The 17,685-nt window shown below is 42.3% G+C and overlaps 1 protein-coding gene across 1 annotated transcript in view; it reads right to left on the bottom strand.

The window, feature by feature from the left end:
* The window catches only part of LRRC39 (leucine rich repeat containing 39), a 62,297-nt gene that overhangs the window by 8,027 nt on the left and 36,585 nt on the right, over positions 1-17,685 (bottom strand). The window contains exons 6-7 of the mRNA XM_073592012.1: positions 12,410-12,555; positions 11,792-11,944 (exon numbers count right to left, since the gene is read on the bottom strand). Coding sequence (XP_073448113.1) covers positions 11,792-11,944; positions 12,410-12,555 — 299 coding nt within the window. The remainder of the gene's footprint in view (positions 1-11,791; positions 11,945-12,409; positions 12,556-17,685) is intronic.

Here is a 17,685-nt window from a genome sequence, read left to right as displayed (position 1 = left end):
CACAATAAAAATATGCTCTTATAACGTCAGAGGTCTTAATTCAGCAGCAAAGAGGTCGCAGGTTCTATACTCTTTCCATAAACAAAAAGTGGGCGTGGTCTTCTTTCAAGAGACCCATTTTCGGGCAGATCATGTACCTAATCTACAAAAGAGATATTATAATACATAATATCATGATTCCTTCGCATATTCAAAATCGAGAGGAGTCTCCGTAGCAATACGCAAGTCATTACCACATCAGATATTGGAAGAGTGGAGGAATAAAGATGGTAGAGCAATATTTATTAAGCTCCTTATATATGGTAAGAAATATACTTTTATTAATATATATTTACCTAATCAGGGGCAGTCTAAAATAGGAACACAATTGATAACAGATCTTATGGAAAAAGCGGAAGGGATCACGATAATTGGCGGAAACTTTAATTTTATTCTTGATAATGATAGGGATACTACAGCGACCTCAGTAACACAGAAGACTAAGGACAAAAGAAAATTTAAGGAAATGATGGCAAAACACCAATTGGTCGATATATGGAGGGCGCTTCATCCCTTGGAAAGGGATTATACGTTCCATTCTAAAGTTCATGATACATATCATAAACTCAATTTCTTTCTGATAAATCAGTTGGGAGTGACTGTGACTTCTTCCTCTGAAATAGGTAGTTCCGTATGGTCAGACCATGCGCCAATATTTCTGGTAATTGCTATTTCTAAGGGGAGTGGTACAAGAGGTACCTGGAAACTAAATGATAATCTGTTATATGATGAGGCCTGCGTATCAGAGGTAAAGATGGCAATAATGAACTTCTCTAAAGATCATATAAAAGATACCACTTCCCTACCGATTCAATGGGAAGCACTGAAATGTGTAGTTCGTGGCTTATTTATAAAACATGGGGCCAGATTAAAAAAAGTAAAAGGGAATAGAATGGCCCAACTTTTGAAGGAGATACCAAAACTGGAAGTTCAATATAAACAAAATCCACTTCGAGAAAAAATATTAGAATTAACAGAAAAGAAATCAGAACTACAAAATCTACTAAATGAACAGACATTACATATAAGAGATAAAAACGCACGTTATACTATCAGCACAGTAATAAACCTGGCAAAATCTTGGCAAGAGCATTACGTCATTGAGTAAGCACATCATCTATTGTTAAGATTAAGACAGAAACTGATGATACGATCTATGACCCAAAAGGTATTCTAAAAACATTCCAGACTTTCTACACTAGTCTATATAATTTATCAAATAAATTAGCAAATAGTGATCCTGAAAGATTTCAACAAAATACACATCAATATATTATACGAGATTATTATACGAGATTTATATAGCACCAACAGTTTACGCAGCGCTTTACAATGTATAAGGGGGACAACACAATTACAGTACAGTTCAATACAAAAGGTACAGGAGGGCCCTGCTCATAGAGCTTACATTCTAAAGGGAGGGGGTGGTGGTACAAAAGGTAATAGCTGCAAAGAATGATTTGATGGGGGTGGCTCAGGGACAGTTATGTGGGTGTGGGATAGGCTTCCCTGAATAAATGAGTTTTCAGGGATCTCCTAAAGGTGGACAGGGTAGGGGCTGATCGGACATACTGGGGCAGGGAATTCCAGAGGTTGGGAGAGGCTCTGGAGAAGTCCTGAAGGCGAGCATGGGAGGAGGTAACAAGGGAGCTAGAGAGCAGGAGGTCCTGTGAGGAGCGGAGGGGGCGATTTGGGCGATATCTGCAGATGAGGTTGGTGATGTAGATGGGGGCGATGTTGTGAATGGCCTTGTATGTTATGGTTAGCATTTTGAATTTTATACCGTGGGGTAGGGGAAGCCAGTGAAGGGATTGGCAGAGAGGAGCAGTAGTCACGGATCGACTAGTGAGGTGTATTAGTCTAGCAGCAGCATTCATAATAGACTGAAGGGGGGATAACCTGCTTAAGGGTAGGCCATTAAGGAGAGAGTTGCAGTAGTCGAGGCGGAAAATAATCAAGGAGTGAATGAGTTGCTTTGTGGTGTCATTAGTCAGGAAGGGTCGAATTCTGGAGATGTTGCGGAGGTTAAGGCGGCAGGATTTAGCCAGTGATTGGATATGGGGGCTGAAGGAGAGGTCAGAGTCAAGGATTACACCCAGGACCCTGGCATGTGTGGAGGGACCAATGGTTGTGTTATTGATATTAATGGTGAAGTCACAGGAGGGGGACCGTGAAGGAGGAAATATAACAAGCTCAGTTTTAGAAAGATTAAGTTTGAGGAAGTGGTGTGACATCCATACCGATATGTCATTCAGCAAGTTTGAGATCCGTGAGAAGATAGTGGGGGTGAGTTGAGGAGTGGAGAGATAGATCTGTGTGTCATCGGCATAGAGGTGGTATTGTAAGCCATGGGAGGTTATCAACTGGCCCAGGGAAGAGGTATAGAGTGAGAAAAGGAGAGGCCCAAGGACGGAGCCTTGGGGTACCCCAACAGAAAGAAGAAGGGGAGCGGAGGAGATGGAGTTGTGACACTGAAAGTGCGCTGAGATAGGTAGGAGGAGAACCAGGATAATGCAGAATCACAGAGGCCATGGGAGTGTAATTTGCTGAGGAGCAGCAGGTGGTCAACTGTGTCAAAGGCAGCAGAGAGGTCTAAAAGTATGAGTATGGAGTAGTGGCCATTGGTTTTGGCAGTTATTAGTTCATTGGTGAGTTTTAGTAGGGCAGTTTCAGTAGAATGTTGTAGGCGGAAGCCAGACTGTAGGGGGTCGAGAAGGTTGTTGTCCGTGAGGTAGCGACTCATTTGGTCATGAACAAGGCGTTCGATGAGCTTGGAGGCAAACGGGAGAAGGGAGATAGGTCTTAAGTTATTCAAACAGGTGGGGTCTAGTGAGGGTTTTTTGAGTATGGGGGTAACCAGTGCATGTTTGAGCGGGGAAGGAAAGGTGCCAGAGGAGAGGGAGAGGTTGAAGATGTGGGTTAGGGAGTTGAGGATAGAGTGGGAAGGTGGTTGCAGTAATTGAGAGGGGACAGGGTCCAGGAGAGATGTAGTGAGGTGGGCCATGGAGAGGAGTTTATCAACTTCTTCTGTGGTAACTGGGCAAAAGGAGGAGAGTATTGAGTGTGGTGTTTGACCTGATATGTTGGGTAGGGGAGGAATTTGAATGCTGGATATCTCCTTGCGAATTGTGTTGATTTTGCTATTGAAGTGGTTGGCAATATGTTGAGCGGTAAACAAGTTGGTGGGTGGGGGCAGTGGGGGGTGAAGTAAGGAATTAAGGGTAGAAAAGAGTTGACGAGGTTTGGATGAGAGGGTTTTGATGAGAGTGTTGTAATAGGTTTGTTTAGCAGTGTGGAGGCAGGAGTTGTATTTGAGAAGGACAGATTTGTAGAGGGTAAAATCTTGCAGGGATTTAGATTTACGCCATGCTCGCTCAATATATAAAAGATACGGCCTTATCACCATTGGCAACAACAGAAATAGAACAGCTAGAACAGGAATTTTCAGAGGTAGAAATACAAAAAGTAATTGATTCATTAGTGCCAGGAAAAAGCCCTGGCCCGGATGGTTTTACTCCACGGTTCTATAAAATATTTAAAGAAGTCTTAACTCCTATTATCAAGCGAACTTTCAATTCAGTATCTACCTCTCTACCTTTTGTCTCGCAAAGTATGCAGGCATATATCTCACTTATACCTAAGCCAGAGAAAGACCATTCTATCTGTGGTAACTATAGACCAATCTCTCTGACTAATATTGATATTAGACTATATTCAAAGATTATCGCCAACAGACTTACCCCAATAATACCAGCACATATACACTTATATCAGGTGGGATTTATAAAGGGACGAGAGGCGAGAGATAACACTGTAAAAACACTGACCCTAGTGGAATATGCCCAGAGACGCTCCATCCCTTCCTGCCTGTTGGCAATAGATGCCGAAAAAGCATTTGACAGGGTGGGATGGAGCTTTCTCAAAGAGACAATAAAATAGTAGGGGGCTTGGTCCACTACTGTTGGATAAAATAATGGCTCTATATCATAACCCAGTGGCTAGAATACGTGCAAATGGTGACTTATCTGATAAAGTCCATATTACTAATGGAACTCGACAGGGATGTCCATTATCCCCAATATTATATATATTAGTTATGGAACATCTTTTAATAGCGATTCGGAATAATAATGACATAAAAGGGATAAGGGTAAGGGAGATAGAGTATAAAATGTCAGTATATGCAGACGACCTGTTACTATACATTACAAATCTGTTGCTGACAATACCAAACCTAATAGCAGAATTCAAACGATTCGGCGACTTGAGTAATTTTAAAGTGAATTATAATAAATCTGAGGCTTTAAATATTTCTTTGTCAAATGCTATGGTGGAGCTTCTTAAAAAAAACTTTCCTTTTAAATGGCAGGCAAATGCAATCAAATACCTTGGAACCTTTATCCCTAAAGAGATGAATAAACTACAGGAATTTAATTATCTCCCATTAGTACGAAAAATAAAGACATTACAACACTATGACAAAGGGACCTTTTCCTGGATGGGTAGGATAAATATTATAAAAATGGATATACTGCCCAAAATCATATATATATTTCAGACGATACCTATATTTCCCTCAACAAACATCTTGAATCAATTTCGTAAGGTTATAGGAAGTTTCATTTGGGCAAATAAGACTGCCAGAATTAATAGAAAAACACTATATAGGCTAAAAAAGGATGGAGGGTTATCTCTCCCAGATATATCGGTATATCTTAGATCAATATTTATAACCAGGATTGTGGATTGGTTTCATAACAGACTGCAAACAATGGGTAAAACTTGAGGAAGAAGTCACAGATATAAAACTGAAATCATTACGATGCATTAAGAAGGAATGTAGCCCCCGGGATGGGGATATGCCCTCCTTGGTTGTATCAACTTTGAAAGTGTGGGACGATTTGATAAAAAGGGGGATAGGATCTACATTTAGAGGTCCAATGACCCCCCTCTTTAGCAATCCAGAATTCCCACTTGCATTTGAAGCCAAGACCTTTCTTAAATGGCAGAGGTGGGAAGATTAGAGAATAGTAGAAACGATGGATGGAAATAGACTCCCCCCATTAGATGCCCTTGGTATCGAACATAAAAAGAAATGGATGCAATATGGGCAACTCCAACAATACATTTCTTCTTTGATGAAAGAGTCCGTACTAAATAGACCATTGACAGGGCTAGAAAAAGTATTGTTACAGGAGCATAGACCAACACACACCCTATCTATTGTGTATAAATATCTAATCTCAGAGAATAAAGAGGAAGGGATACATTATATAAAAAAATGGGAGGAAGAACTAGGGAATACCATCCCCAGAGCCAAATGGGAAAAAGCAATTATACTAACACATAAACTATCAATCTCCACTGGAAACCAAGAAAGAAATTATAAAATACTAGCCAGATGGTATAGGTGTCCAGTGGATATCTATAAAATAAACTCGGATAATACAGATATATGTTGGAGATGCTGCGTAGCAAGAGGCACAATGTCACATATTTGGTATTTCTGTTCAGAAATTCAATTATTCTGGGAAAAAAATATTTCAAATATATAGAGCTGTATCAGGGTTACATGTACAACCAGATATATATGTGGCAGTATTGTCAATGATCCCTGGATCGGTGAAAAATATAAAAAAGGTAATTTTAAAGTATTTCCTAACTGCTGCATGCACTGTTATAGCCAGAAAATGGAAAAATAAAACAGCTCCCTCCATAGAAGAGTGGGAATGTGAGATGGGCGTGATGCGTTCTTTAGAAGAGAGGATGATAATGGAAGAAGGACATAAATAATAACTACATGAATGATATGGGAAGAGTTTAGATCGGCGTCGTTGTTGCTGATGGAAATATGGGATTTAGATTCTATGGGGTGGGGTGTCTATGGGGTGTCCGTGCCTGCTCAGCGGGGATCAGCAGAGAGTGGGCAGATCCGCTTGGACGAATTCTGCCCCATGTGAAAGGGGCCTAAATGTTAAGTGCTCATTAGGTTGTCAGAGTGAAGGTTAGGTGTTAAGTACTCATTTAAAGGAATAGGTTAAGTGAAGGGTTTCAGGCAGAGAGAGTGCTGTAGTATTAGGGTCGCTTTGCTATACTTGTTTTTCTAATAACCTACATATTGCTAAAATACATTAAGTGTATGTAAAATCATGCTGCAACTTTAATTTTTTTAGCAAGGGAAAATATAGTTAAAGAGAAACTGCAGTCTGCTCACATAATTTGTAATAAAAACATCTTTGCCATTCTGAAGCTTCCCTCCAACCACTTTGCATATTATTTTATATCTACTGTGATTCTGTATTTGCCAAATATGCTGCAGAAATCTTCCTCCACTAAGTCGGGCTGCAACCATTTGAACTGTGGGCAGCTGAAGCTGCTGCCTGTTCACTTCCTGGATTTACACAGACACATGTCTCCAGCTCTCACTGGCCCTCTTAGGACTCATCCCCCCTGCCTTCCTGCTTATGACTCATCTCCCCTGTCTTCCTGGCAAACTCTCACCAGAGTTAGAGAGAGCTGTGCATGATGACATAAGCCTAGGCTTTTTACCAGACAAGAAACAGGAAGTGGGCTGTATAAGGTATTTACTGGCAGAAAAAAAATGTTTTACTATCCAAAGTTAAAACCACAAGTGCAGAAGATTTAAAGTGGATGTAAACCCACTACCATCATTTGCAAGATATTAACATAGTTAATATCTATAATGATATACATGCCTCCTGCTTGTATCGTTTTGTTTTATTACTCACCCCCTCAGCTGTAATTTGCCCTGCAATATCGAATTAGTGGACGTTTCTCATTCCCGGCGCTCGGTGGGTGGAGTCGTGACATCAGATAACTCCTCCGCCCACCGATACACTCCCCTGGCTAGCCAGCATTGCGAGGACGAGCCTCATGCCAGGGAAGACTGAAATGCATGTGCAGGAGTGACAGGGCGCGTTCTGTGAAGAAGCAGAGCGCGCTCGTGTTACTCCTGCGCATGTGCAGAAGAAAGCTTACTCCTCTGTCCCCCTCTGTGTCTTCCACATCCCCTGCTGTCTTCCACCTCCTCCGCTCGTTCCCCGCAGCCGGCTTCCTCTACAATCCTCTCCTATACCGCGGGCTGCGAGGGGGGGCGCGGGGGAATCTGTTAGAATGGAGAGCGGAGAAAGGGGCCGGTATATCAATTAGCCGAGTGTTCTCGGCTTTCTTTTCTGAATGGGACACAGGGCGTTTGTTACCGATCGCTCTGTGTCCTGTGATAACTGAGCAGAGTAACCTGTGTGTTACTATGCTCAGTTTATGAATGGAGAAGAGCCTCTGTCTTCCCTCCATTCATCTTCAGTGCAGAGAAAAGGACTGGGGAATCTTTATCCTCTGTCCGTTTCTCTGTCTCAAATGGGAGATGTCAGGGGTCTCGGTTTAGACCCCTGACATGTCACCAAAGCCCCCAACAGGGCTGAAATAAAAAATACTGGTGTATATAAAGATATAAAAATAAAATTGTAAAAAAAAAAAAAAAAAAACTGACACCACATTATAAATAGATAATTGTGCTAATATTAACCTACTAATATTGCACAGGGTACCACCAAATATGTGAATAACTGTGAGCATATATTGAACCATACAAAATAAATACAATTAATAATTTCCTTCTGTGTAATGATAGCAATAGAGCAAACTTTTGCCACAGGTAAAGAATATCACATTCCACTGTGTGCAAACCAAATTACCGTATTTATCGGCGTATAACACGCACTTTTTTCCCCTTAAAATCAGGGGAAAATCGTGGGTGCGTGTTATAGGCCGATCCCCCGCCAATTTTGTTTGATCGGAGCGATCACAGCAATCGCCGCCGACATACACAGCCGTGTGTAGATTCAAATATGTCGCAGAGACTGCAGGGACTCGGCGGAGCCGAGATACACATAGCCGAGTGTTCTCGGCTATTCTCGGCGCCGCTCACAGTCACGCCCAGTCCCACCATTGGACCTGTGTTATGTCCATCATAGGGCAGGACTGGGCGTGACTGTGAGTTGTGCCGAGAATAGCCGAGAACACTCGGCTATGTGTATCTTGGCTCCGCAGAGTCCCTGCAGTCTCGGCGCAATATTTGAATCTACACACGGCTGTGTATATCGGCGCGATCGCGGCGATCACACAAAGCTGCACTGGGGTAAAGCTGCACTGGGGTAAAGCTGCACTGGGGCAAGGCTGCACTGGGGCAAGGCTGCACTGGGGCAAGGCTGCACTGGGGCACAGCTGCACTGGGGCAAGACTGCACTGGGGCAAGACTGTACTGACAAGGCTGCAATGGACACTGAAAAGGCTGCAGATGGACACCGATAAGGCTGCATTGATGGGCATTTTAATGTAAGTTTTTTACTTAAACTAGAGCAAATATTATGTTGGATAGGTGGATGGGTTTTTTTTTTTTTGTGATGGATATTTGAATGATTGAATGATTCTGAACTCTCCTTTCAGCCCCACATCCAATCACTTTCCAAAGCTTGCCGCCTCAACCTCCGCAACATCTCTAAACTACGTCCCTTTCTAACCAATGAAACCACAAAGCTCCTGATTCACTCCCTGGTTATCTCTCGCCTTGACTACTGCAACTCACTCCTCATTGGCTTACCTTTAAACAGACTATCCCCCCTGCAGTCCATCATGAATGCTGCTGCCAGACTTATCCACCTTACAAACCGCTCAGTGTCTGCTACCCCTCTCTGCCAATCCCTCCATTGGCTGCCACTCGCCCAACGAATTAAATTCAAAATACTAACAATAAGTTACAAAGCCATCCACAACTCTGCCCCCAGCTACATCACTAACCTAGTCTCAAAATACCAACCTAATCGCCATCTCCGCTCCTCCCAAGACCTCCTGCTCTCTAGCTCCCTCATCACCTCCTCCCATATCCACCTCCGGGACTTCTCCCGAGCCTCGCCCATCCTCTGGAATTCCCTACCACAATCTGTCAGACTGTCTCCAAATTTATCCACTTTTAGGCGATCCCTGAAAACTTTCCTCTTCAGAGAAGCCTATCCTGCCTCCATCTAATAACTGCACTATTTTCTCCATTAGCTCATCCCCCACAGCTATTACCCTTTTGTATAACTTGACCCTCCCTCCTAGATTGTAAGCTCTAACGAGCAGGGCCCTCTGATTCCTCCTGTATTGAATTGTATTGTACTTGTATTGTCTGCCCTAATGTTGTAAAGCGCTGCGTAAACTGTCGGCGCTATATAAATCCTGTATAATAATAATAATAATGAATGATGTGTGAATGTGTACAACTGGTGAGGTTGTTTGGGCTTGGTGTATAAGTGTGTTAAAGGAATAAGGGCTTAGTTAAAAACAGCGCATCATTGTAAAAGCAGCCCTATATTATTATGCCTAGTGCTTTGCTTCACACTGACCTGAAGTTCTCTTCTTTCCTGTTGCTGACACCACTCTGGAGACCACTAGCTGGGATAAGAGATGGAGTGCAGTTGGTATCACTCCACATGGGACAGGAGCCAGCACTACAGAGGAGGCATCACCTTATACACCTCCAACTTTACAAGCAGTCTGTTTGATGCTCTGGAAAAATGGGTCAGCAATTCCAGACCGCAATCTACCAGTCACCTGTCTGCGATCTGGTAGATCGCAATCTACAGGTTGCTGACCCCCGTGCTATACAGTGCTGTAAAAAAGTATTTGCCCCTTCCTGATTTTATTTTATTATTTGCATATTTGTCACACTTAAATGATTTCAGATCATCAAACAAATTTTAATATTACACAAAGATAACCAGAGTAAATACAAAATGCAATTTTTAAATGATAATTTCATTTTTGTCAGGGTTGGGCTCAGCCCTTCCTTCTCTGAGCTGGCCGCTCAGCTGTCGGCTAATTGCCAGCTCCCATCTCTCTCCACAGTTACCCAGCTGTTGTTGATTCTGCTCGTCAGTCCTGCCTTCTTAAAGCCGTCCAGCTCACTTGATTTCTGCCTTCGCCTTGGTCACATCACAAGAAACCATCTCCTGCGTTCCTGTTTAAAGACTGGCTTTGCTGACATCCCTTCTGGCTCCTTATCCTGCTTGCTGTTCCTCTACTTGGATCCCTGACTTCTGGCCTGGCTGATTACCCGATCTGGTTACTGAACTCTGGCTTGGCTGATTACCTGATCTGGTTACTGAACTCTGGCTTGGCTGACTACCCGATCTGGTTACTGGACTCTGGATACGCTTTGACTATGCTTACTCTATTTACCTTTTTATTAATAAACAAGTGTGATTTTACTGTACTTCTGTCTCAGTCTGGTTCATGGTTTCTGACAATTTTTAAGGGAGAAAAGCTGTCCAAACCTGCCTGGACCTATGTGAAAAACTACACACAGGCCTGATTACTGCCAGACCTGTTGATTTGAGAAATTACTTTAATAGAAGCTGTCTGACAAAGTAAAGCACGCTAAAAGATCTCAAAAAGCAACACATCATGCCGTGATCTAAAGAAATTCAAGAACAGATGAAAAAAAAAATAATTGACATTTATCAGTCTCAAAAAGGGTTACAAAGCCATTTCTAATGCTTTGGGGGCTCCAGCGAACCACGATGAGAGCCATTATCCACAAATGGAGAAAACTTGGAACAGTGGTAAACCTTCCCAGGAGTGGCCGGCCTACCAAAATTACTCCAAGAGCACGAAAACGAATCAACCAGGAGATCATAAAAGAACCCAGAACAACATCTGAAGAACTGCAGGCCTCACTTGCCTCAGTTAAGGTCAGTGTTCATGAATCAACAATAAGAAAGAAACTGGGCAAAAATGGCATCCATGGGAGAGTTCCAAGGCAAAAGACACTGCTGACCAAAAAGAACACAAAGGTCCATTTCCAAAGAAACATCTTGATTATCCCCAAGTCTTTTGGACAAATATTCTGTGGACTGATAAGACAAAAGTTTAACTTTTTGGAAGGTGTGCGTTCTGTTACACCTGGCATAAAACTAACACAACATTTCATGAAGAGAACATCATACCAATAGTCAAACATGGTGTTGGTATTGTGATGGTCTGGGGCTGCTTTTGAAGCATTAAGACCTGGACAACTTGCCAAAATTGATGGAAGTTGTGAATTCTGCACTCTACCAGAAAACCCTGAAGGAGAATGTCCGGCCATCAGTTCGTGACCTCAAGCTCAAGCGCACATGGGTTATGCAGCAGGACAATGATCCGAAACACACCAGCAAGTCCACCTCTGAATGACTAAAAAAAAATAAAATTAAGGTTTTGGCCTGGACAGTCAAAGTCTGAATTTAAATTGGATTGAGATGCTGTGGTATTGACCTTCTTGTTCATGCTCAATACCCCTCCAATGTGGCTGAATTAAAATATTTCTGCAAGGAAGAGTGGGCCAAAATTCCTCCACAGCGATGTGAAAGACTAATTTCTGGTTATCGCAAACGCTTGATTTGCAGTTGTTGCCGCCAAGGGTGGCACAACCAGTTATTAGGTTTAGGGGGAAATTACATTTTCACGTTTGGACAGATTTTTTCCCTTAATAAATGAAATCATCATTTTAAAAACTGCATTTTGTATTTACTCAGATTATCTTTGCGTAAAATTAGTTTGTTGATCTGAATCATTTAAGTGTGACAAATATGCAAAAAAAAAAATCAGGAAGGGGGCAAATACCTTTTCACAGCACTGTATATCATTATTTATACATACAGACAAAATTATATTACGAATAATACAAAGCTTACAATATTTTATAAAATCCTACCGAAGGTTGTGCAAGCTCTGCAGACAAAGTGGGATCTGTTTCATAAGATTATTGGTCAGGACCAAAGTACTGAGGTTTTTCAGGCAGCTGATAGAATCTGGAAGCTCAGAGATTTCATTGCGTTGAAGCCACAAAGTGTGTAATGTCTGCATCCTATGTAACAAAAACCACAGTGAGAGGAATTCCAGGCAATAAAAAAAAAAATCAATTGGTGAACTACCATTGCAATCTTGTAGATACAACTGTGCATAATTTAGAAAGTTCACTACATTTCCTGTAAAATCCAGTTTTGTGTGATCCCATGAAGCTGAATCCAGACAGTTTTACAGATATTCTGTGGGGATTCACTTATTGAAGTATGCACTGTTTAACTTCTGCATCCCTCTTCTTCCAAAGACAAGTTTGAATCTGATTTGTAGAAGTAAGAAATTTCTTAAGCTGGCCATACACCAGTAGAAACTTGTTTGACCGTTCATACAGAAATCAAGAAAAAACATTAAGCAGAGCATTTGATCCTGTCATCATTAAGTCAACTCATTTTAATCTAAATGTTTGTCTAAACCTGCTACTTGAATGGAAAGTATAAAGATATTTAAACAACTACTAGAAGTTACTCACTTGTCTATCTGTTTGGGCAGTTCACTTATTCTGTTGCTGCCCATGTCCAACCATTCCAGTGCTGGGAGATCCAAAACGGCCCTTGGGATTGTTGAGAATTGATTCATGTTTAGGTCCAGATTGGTAAGCTGTTTCAGTTTACACAGCTAGAGAAGTGATAAAGCCAAACAAATTTCAAAATAATTATGTTGAAGGTAAATCATTTTTGGATATTGATCTTAATGTACCAATTGTTATCAAGTTTTAATGTGTACAATGCCAGGTTTATTTTTAAGGTTTTTTCCTTTTATTTTCACCTATTGAGCTGGCCAGTTATTTCTTAAAGAGGAGGTCCAGCCTGGGTGAAAAAAATGAAAAGTCAACAGCTACAAATACTGTAGTTGCTGACTTTTAATATTAGGGCACTTACCTGTCCAGGGAGCCGGCGATGTTGGCACCCCAGCCGATCTTTGGATCGACTCACGGGTGCTGCCACCACCATTCCTGGTAAGGGAACCCTGGTAGTGAAGCCTTTCGGCTTCACAGCGGGTTCCCTACTGCGCATGCGCAAAGTGCACATGCGCGAAGTGCGCTGTGCTTTTTAATTGGACCGGAAGCGGGGGAAGGAGGTGGGGGGTCGAAGTTCTAGGAGATCGGGCCGTGGCCCGTCTCTGGAAGTGGGGAAGGGGACCTGTTCCCCCCCTCTCCCCTGAAAGGTGCCAAATGTGGCACCGGAGGGGGGGAGGAAGCATAAAAGTGAGAGTTCCTCTTTTGGGTGGAACTCTGCTTTCACCTCCTTTATCAGACCAAGCTATCCAACAAAGTGGCAGTTAGACAGTTGAGACAAACCATTTATTGACAGGGGTGCTTACATTGATCAGCTTAGAGCTTATTCCCATAGAGATTTTTCAACAAGCTGGAAAATGTCTGTGACTGTTGTGTAATATGTAAGGATTCTGTTTAATGGAAATGCTTGGAGCTGTCCTCTAAGGCAAACTCATGCAGCCAGACCCTTACCCTCTCATCATACACAATGAGGCTCATTTACTAAAGGTTTTAAACATGCAAATTGTGTGATGAGCCACTTCAGTTATCCAATCATGTGAAAAAAAATCCCTGTTTACCAATTTTATGTGTGCTTGCTTGGATAATGGAAGTAAATGTACACAATTTATAGTGTGAACATTCTTAACTCCCTAAATTGGCCTCAATGCTTAATTCATGCTGTAAAAGGGGTTGTAAACCCTCGTTTTTTGGGGGCACACAGTGGCTCCGATCATCGTCTTCTGGGGTCCCCCAACGGTGCTTGCGGCTCCTCCCCGCATTGGTAAACCCCCCTAGAAGAAGCGCTCTGCCTGGGTGTTACTGTGCGGGCACGCTCCAGAGTCCATCATTTGCGTCCATAGACACAGAATTCCGGACTCAGGCCCAGGGCCCGCATCATTGGATTTGATTGACAGCAGTGGGAGCGAATGACTGTGCTGTTATCAATCTATCCAATCAAGACCCGTGAACCCCAGGCAGAGGGGTAGAGCGCATCTCCGCCGTGGGAACAAACGGGCTCAGGTGAGTAAAACGGGGGGGCTGGGGGGCTGCTCAGTGACAGAAGTTTTTTCACCCTAATGCATAGGATGCATTAAGGTGAAAAAACACGAGGGTTTACAACCCCTTTAATGGTCACCATTATGCTGGCTATACACCCTTATGCCTCGTACACAAGATCGGACAAAAGGATGTTGGCTCAAACTTGTCTTGCATTCACACGGTCACACAAAGTTGGTCTGAAATTACGAACGTCAAGAACGCGGTGACATAGAACACGTACGATGGCACTAGAAAGAGGATGTTCAATACCAAGTGCGCCACCCTTTGGGCTCCTTCCGCTAATCTCGTGTTAGTAGAAGTTTGGTGACAGACGATTTGCGCTTTTCAGCCTCCTGCTTTTCCGATCGTTACTTCTCTTCGGTTTGTGCTTATGGGTTCGTATTTCTATTACGTATTTGATCTTCAGTGCATTCTTGTCTGCTCGTTTCTGATTTTCAGCTCCGGCCTTTCTGTTTTTCAGTGCTTTCTGTTAGTTTGTTCTGACCAGCCCACCGTTTTGAAGCCATGAGGACCCTCACCCCGAACCAGAGGGTTTATAACTACCATCTGGCCATAGCCAGAAGAGTGGTGGAGAACGTTTTCGGGATAATGGCCAGCCGGTTCCGCCTATTCCTTACACCAATCAACATGGCGGGATATAACCTTAACCAGATAATCCTTGCATGCTGCATTCTACACAACTATTTAAGGAGAAATTCAATGAACTATGTGGCCTCAGTTGTGCCTGAGGCCGGACTTCAAGAAGAAACCCTGATGGCGCTTGAAACTGGCCGTCCTGGCTTGCCCCCCCAAACCCCCGTGAAGTAAGACAGAAGTATGTTGAGTACTTTGCGGGTAGGGGGGCCATTGATATGCCAGAAACGGTTTAAGAAACATTTTATCAACAATTTTTGAACTTAAACTGAAAGAAGATTTCCTTTGATTTACTGCCTGGGTTTCTTTTAGCTGTCTCCTAGGTTCTCCAATGGGCTTTTCTTTTTGGACATTTTCTTCAATAGTGCAAATGTTATTTATTTGATACATGAGGTGACAATCTCTTCTTCAGCAAACTATTATTATGTTGTGGGTCTGCTACACACGCCTTGTTTTTGTTGTTAATGTATGTAATGCATTACTGACAAAAATATTCATCATTTTTAGCACCATTAATGAATTTTGTGGAGTCATGAAAATGGCATGATTGTGGCAAATTAGAAAGCACTGTGGGAGTTATTTACTAAAAGCAAATGCACTTTGCACTCCAACACTTAAAAGTGCACATGAAACTGCACTTGTAGTGCAAAGTGGAGTTGCCTTTAGTAAATAACCCCTATTGTCACTGTAAACACCAACTTACTACAAAAATTGCTATTGAGCATTGAAAGAAGAATCCACACATTGTTGAGTATAAAGCATTTTACTCAAAGCACATTCACATCTGCGTTAGAAAAGGGTTTTTGAACAAACCAAAATCTTTGGTGTATATATATTTTTTTTACATTGTAAAGATCCTTTTTTTGGTTAAACAGGCATGTTTCAAAGCATAACATACACATACACAAAGCATATCAACTTTGATAAAGTGAAGGCAATATCAGACATTAGTATGTCCAAAATGTGTTGATATTGCCTTCATCAGATGGGGTGATGTCACCCCTGTAAAAGCCAAATTTTGAAGATGCACACAAATTGGGATTCAAACTGGGGATTTCCCTCCTGATCCCATGCCTAATGTCAACATGTGCTTGCTCCCATCATGGGGGATCAATGGACGTGTTTTGGTTGATGCAACCCGTTCCTCTCACTTAATTGAGTTGGGAGGAAGGGGTTGCACCCACAAAACGCGCACATTGATATCCCCTGATGGCAGATAGCACATGTTGACACACTGTGTGCATCTTCAAATTTTTGACTTTTCAAATACTTTACAACTTTTTTTTTTTAATTAAAAAATACACAATAAAACGGTACAATTTTGATGTTTTTTATATTCTGCCTAAAACATCAATGATGTTCTTCATTTTTTTTTGAACATCATTGATGTTTTCCTTATATTTTCTAAATCACAATTGCACCCCATTCTCTCCCCGATGAGGATCTGGGCACTTTCACTGGTGAAATGAGATTCTTCTTCCACAACATCCACATCACCTAAAAGAAAAAAACACACCATGTATTAGAAATATGCAGGCATAGATCTCTTACCTGAAGCTGTGGTCAGACACTCACCTGTTGTGGTGACAATTTCACCCACTTCATAAACATCTCCCTCCACATCCTCTGCTTGTGGTGTGTGGATTTCCCCTTCTTTAGGAGGTGGGGGGTCCCCGGTGTCCTCAGATGTTCCGAGTCTTACCCTATGTGAATAAAAAATAGGTATCCTTAGCACACAGATATTGGAGGGCAGAAATAGGAAAATAAAACATTGCTTGAAAGTGTCGTACAGTTGTCTGTTTTGGCAGAGTTCCAAGCTGAAGAACATTTTATTTCCTTTCTAAAGCTGGAATACTTCCCTTTTTTGTTAAAGTATCACACATGGAGGCACCCCTATAGTATCCACTGGAGCACCTGTGTGGGACACCCCAAAAAGTTAGTTCTGGTGTCCCACACTAGTGCTCCTGCGTCCAGATGTGTAAACAGCTGCTGAGTGTCCTCTCCTTACACAGAATCAAGTTTACATTTCATTGTAGTTACAAACTTATTTTAATACAAATAGGCATGAACAAATGTAGTTAACCTGTATCTGCCAAAAACATCTTATTTAAAGTGGGCGAACGAACGATGTTTCCTACGATCGATTACTGTGCCCATGAACATGAAAGTAGCCATTTTAAAATGTACAACAGTAAAGAAAAGCACATGGGGCAGCACGAACGTTAAGAAGAAGAATAGGAACACATGACAAAATACTTACTTTTTTGCAGCACTCTCTTGATTCTTCTGTACTGATCCTGCTCTCGCAATTTGAGGTCTGACCATCGTTAACTCAGTTGATCCTTGGATCGCCGTACCCCAAAATTCCTGTGCAGACTCTTCACAACTTTAGGCATGATCTGGGCCTTTTTCACATTTGGGTTTGGGTAAGGTCCATGCTTCCCGTCATAGTCGGCCCTCTTAAAGATGTCCACCATCTCCACCATCTCTACAAAAGACATATTTGAGGCCTTCAATCTCCTCCAGGATCGTGAGCTTTGGGGCTCCAGCCTTTCGTCTTTGCTGCTCTCCTCTATATGCACCTGTTGTCTTTCCGCCATGTGCTCTCCCACTGCGCCGAAAGAGAAGGGGCGGGGAATAGACTACAAAGAACGTCAGGGGTGGGCGGAGTTTCACACATGCAGAGTGTATATAAAGCGTAACATGCCTGCGTCGAACGTACGATCTGTGAACGCAGGACAAAGTAACGGAAGCAACGATCGTCATAACGAAGGTACAATTTTAAGTTGGTGCATCAGTGGCCTATACAGCTTATAGATTGAGGCCTATATTGAATCAAGATTAGGAAAGTTTTGCCTGACATTAGGGTTTGTCTTGTGTTGTGTCTTGCAGAGAAAATGGATCTATTCAACGATGAGGACTTTATCCCCATATTCATTGATATGTACAGGGAGCTGCCCTGTCTGTGGCAGGTAAACCACCCGCTTTATAACAATAAACCAAAGAGGAAGGCAGCACTGGATCAATTGCTGGAATTTGTGAAGCCAGTGATCCCCACG

Source organism: Aquarana catesbeiana, linkage group LG07 (genome assembly GCF_042186555.1).
Source record: "Aquarana catesbeiana isolate 2022-GZ linkage group LG07, ASM4218655v1, whole genome shotgun sequence".
Lineage (NCBI taxonomy): Eukaryota > Metazoa > Chordata > Amphibia > Anura > Ranidae > Aquarana > Aquarana catesbeiana.
Note: the sequence above shows the minus strand (reverse complement) of the source record. Positions and strands in the feature narration are given on the sequence as shown.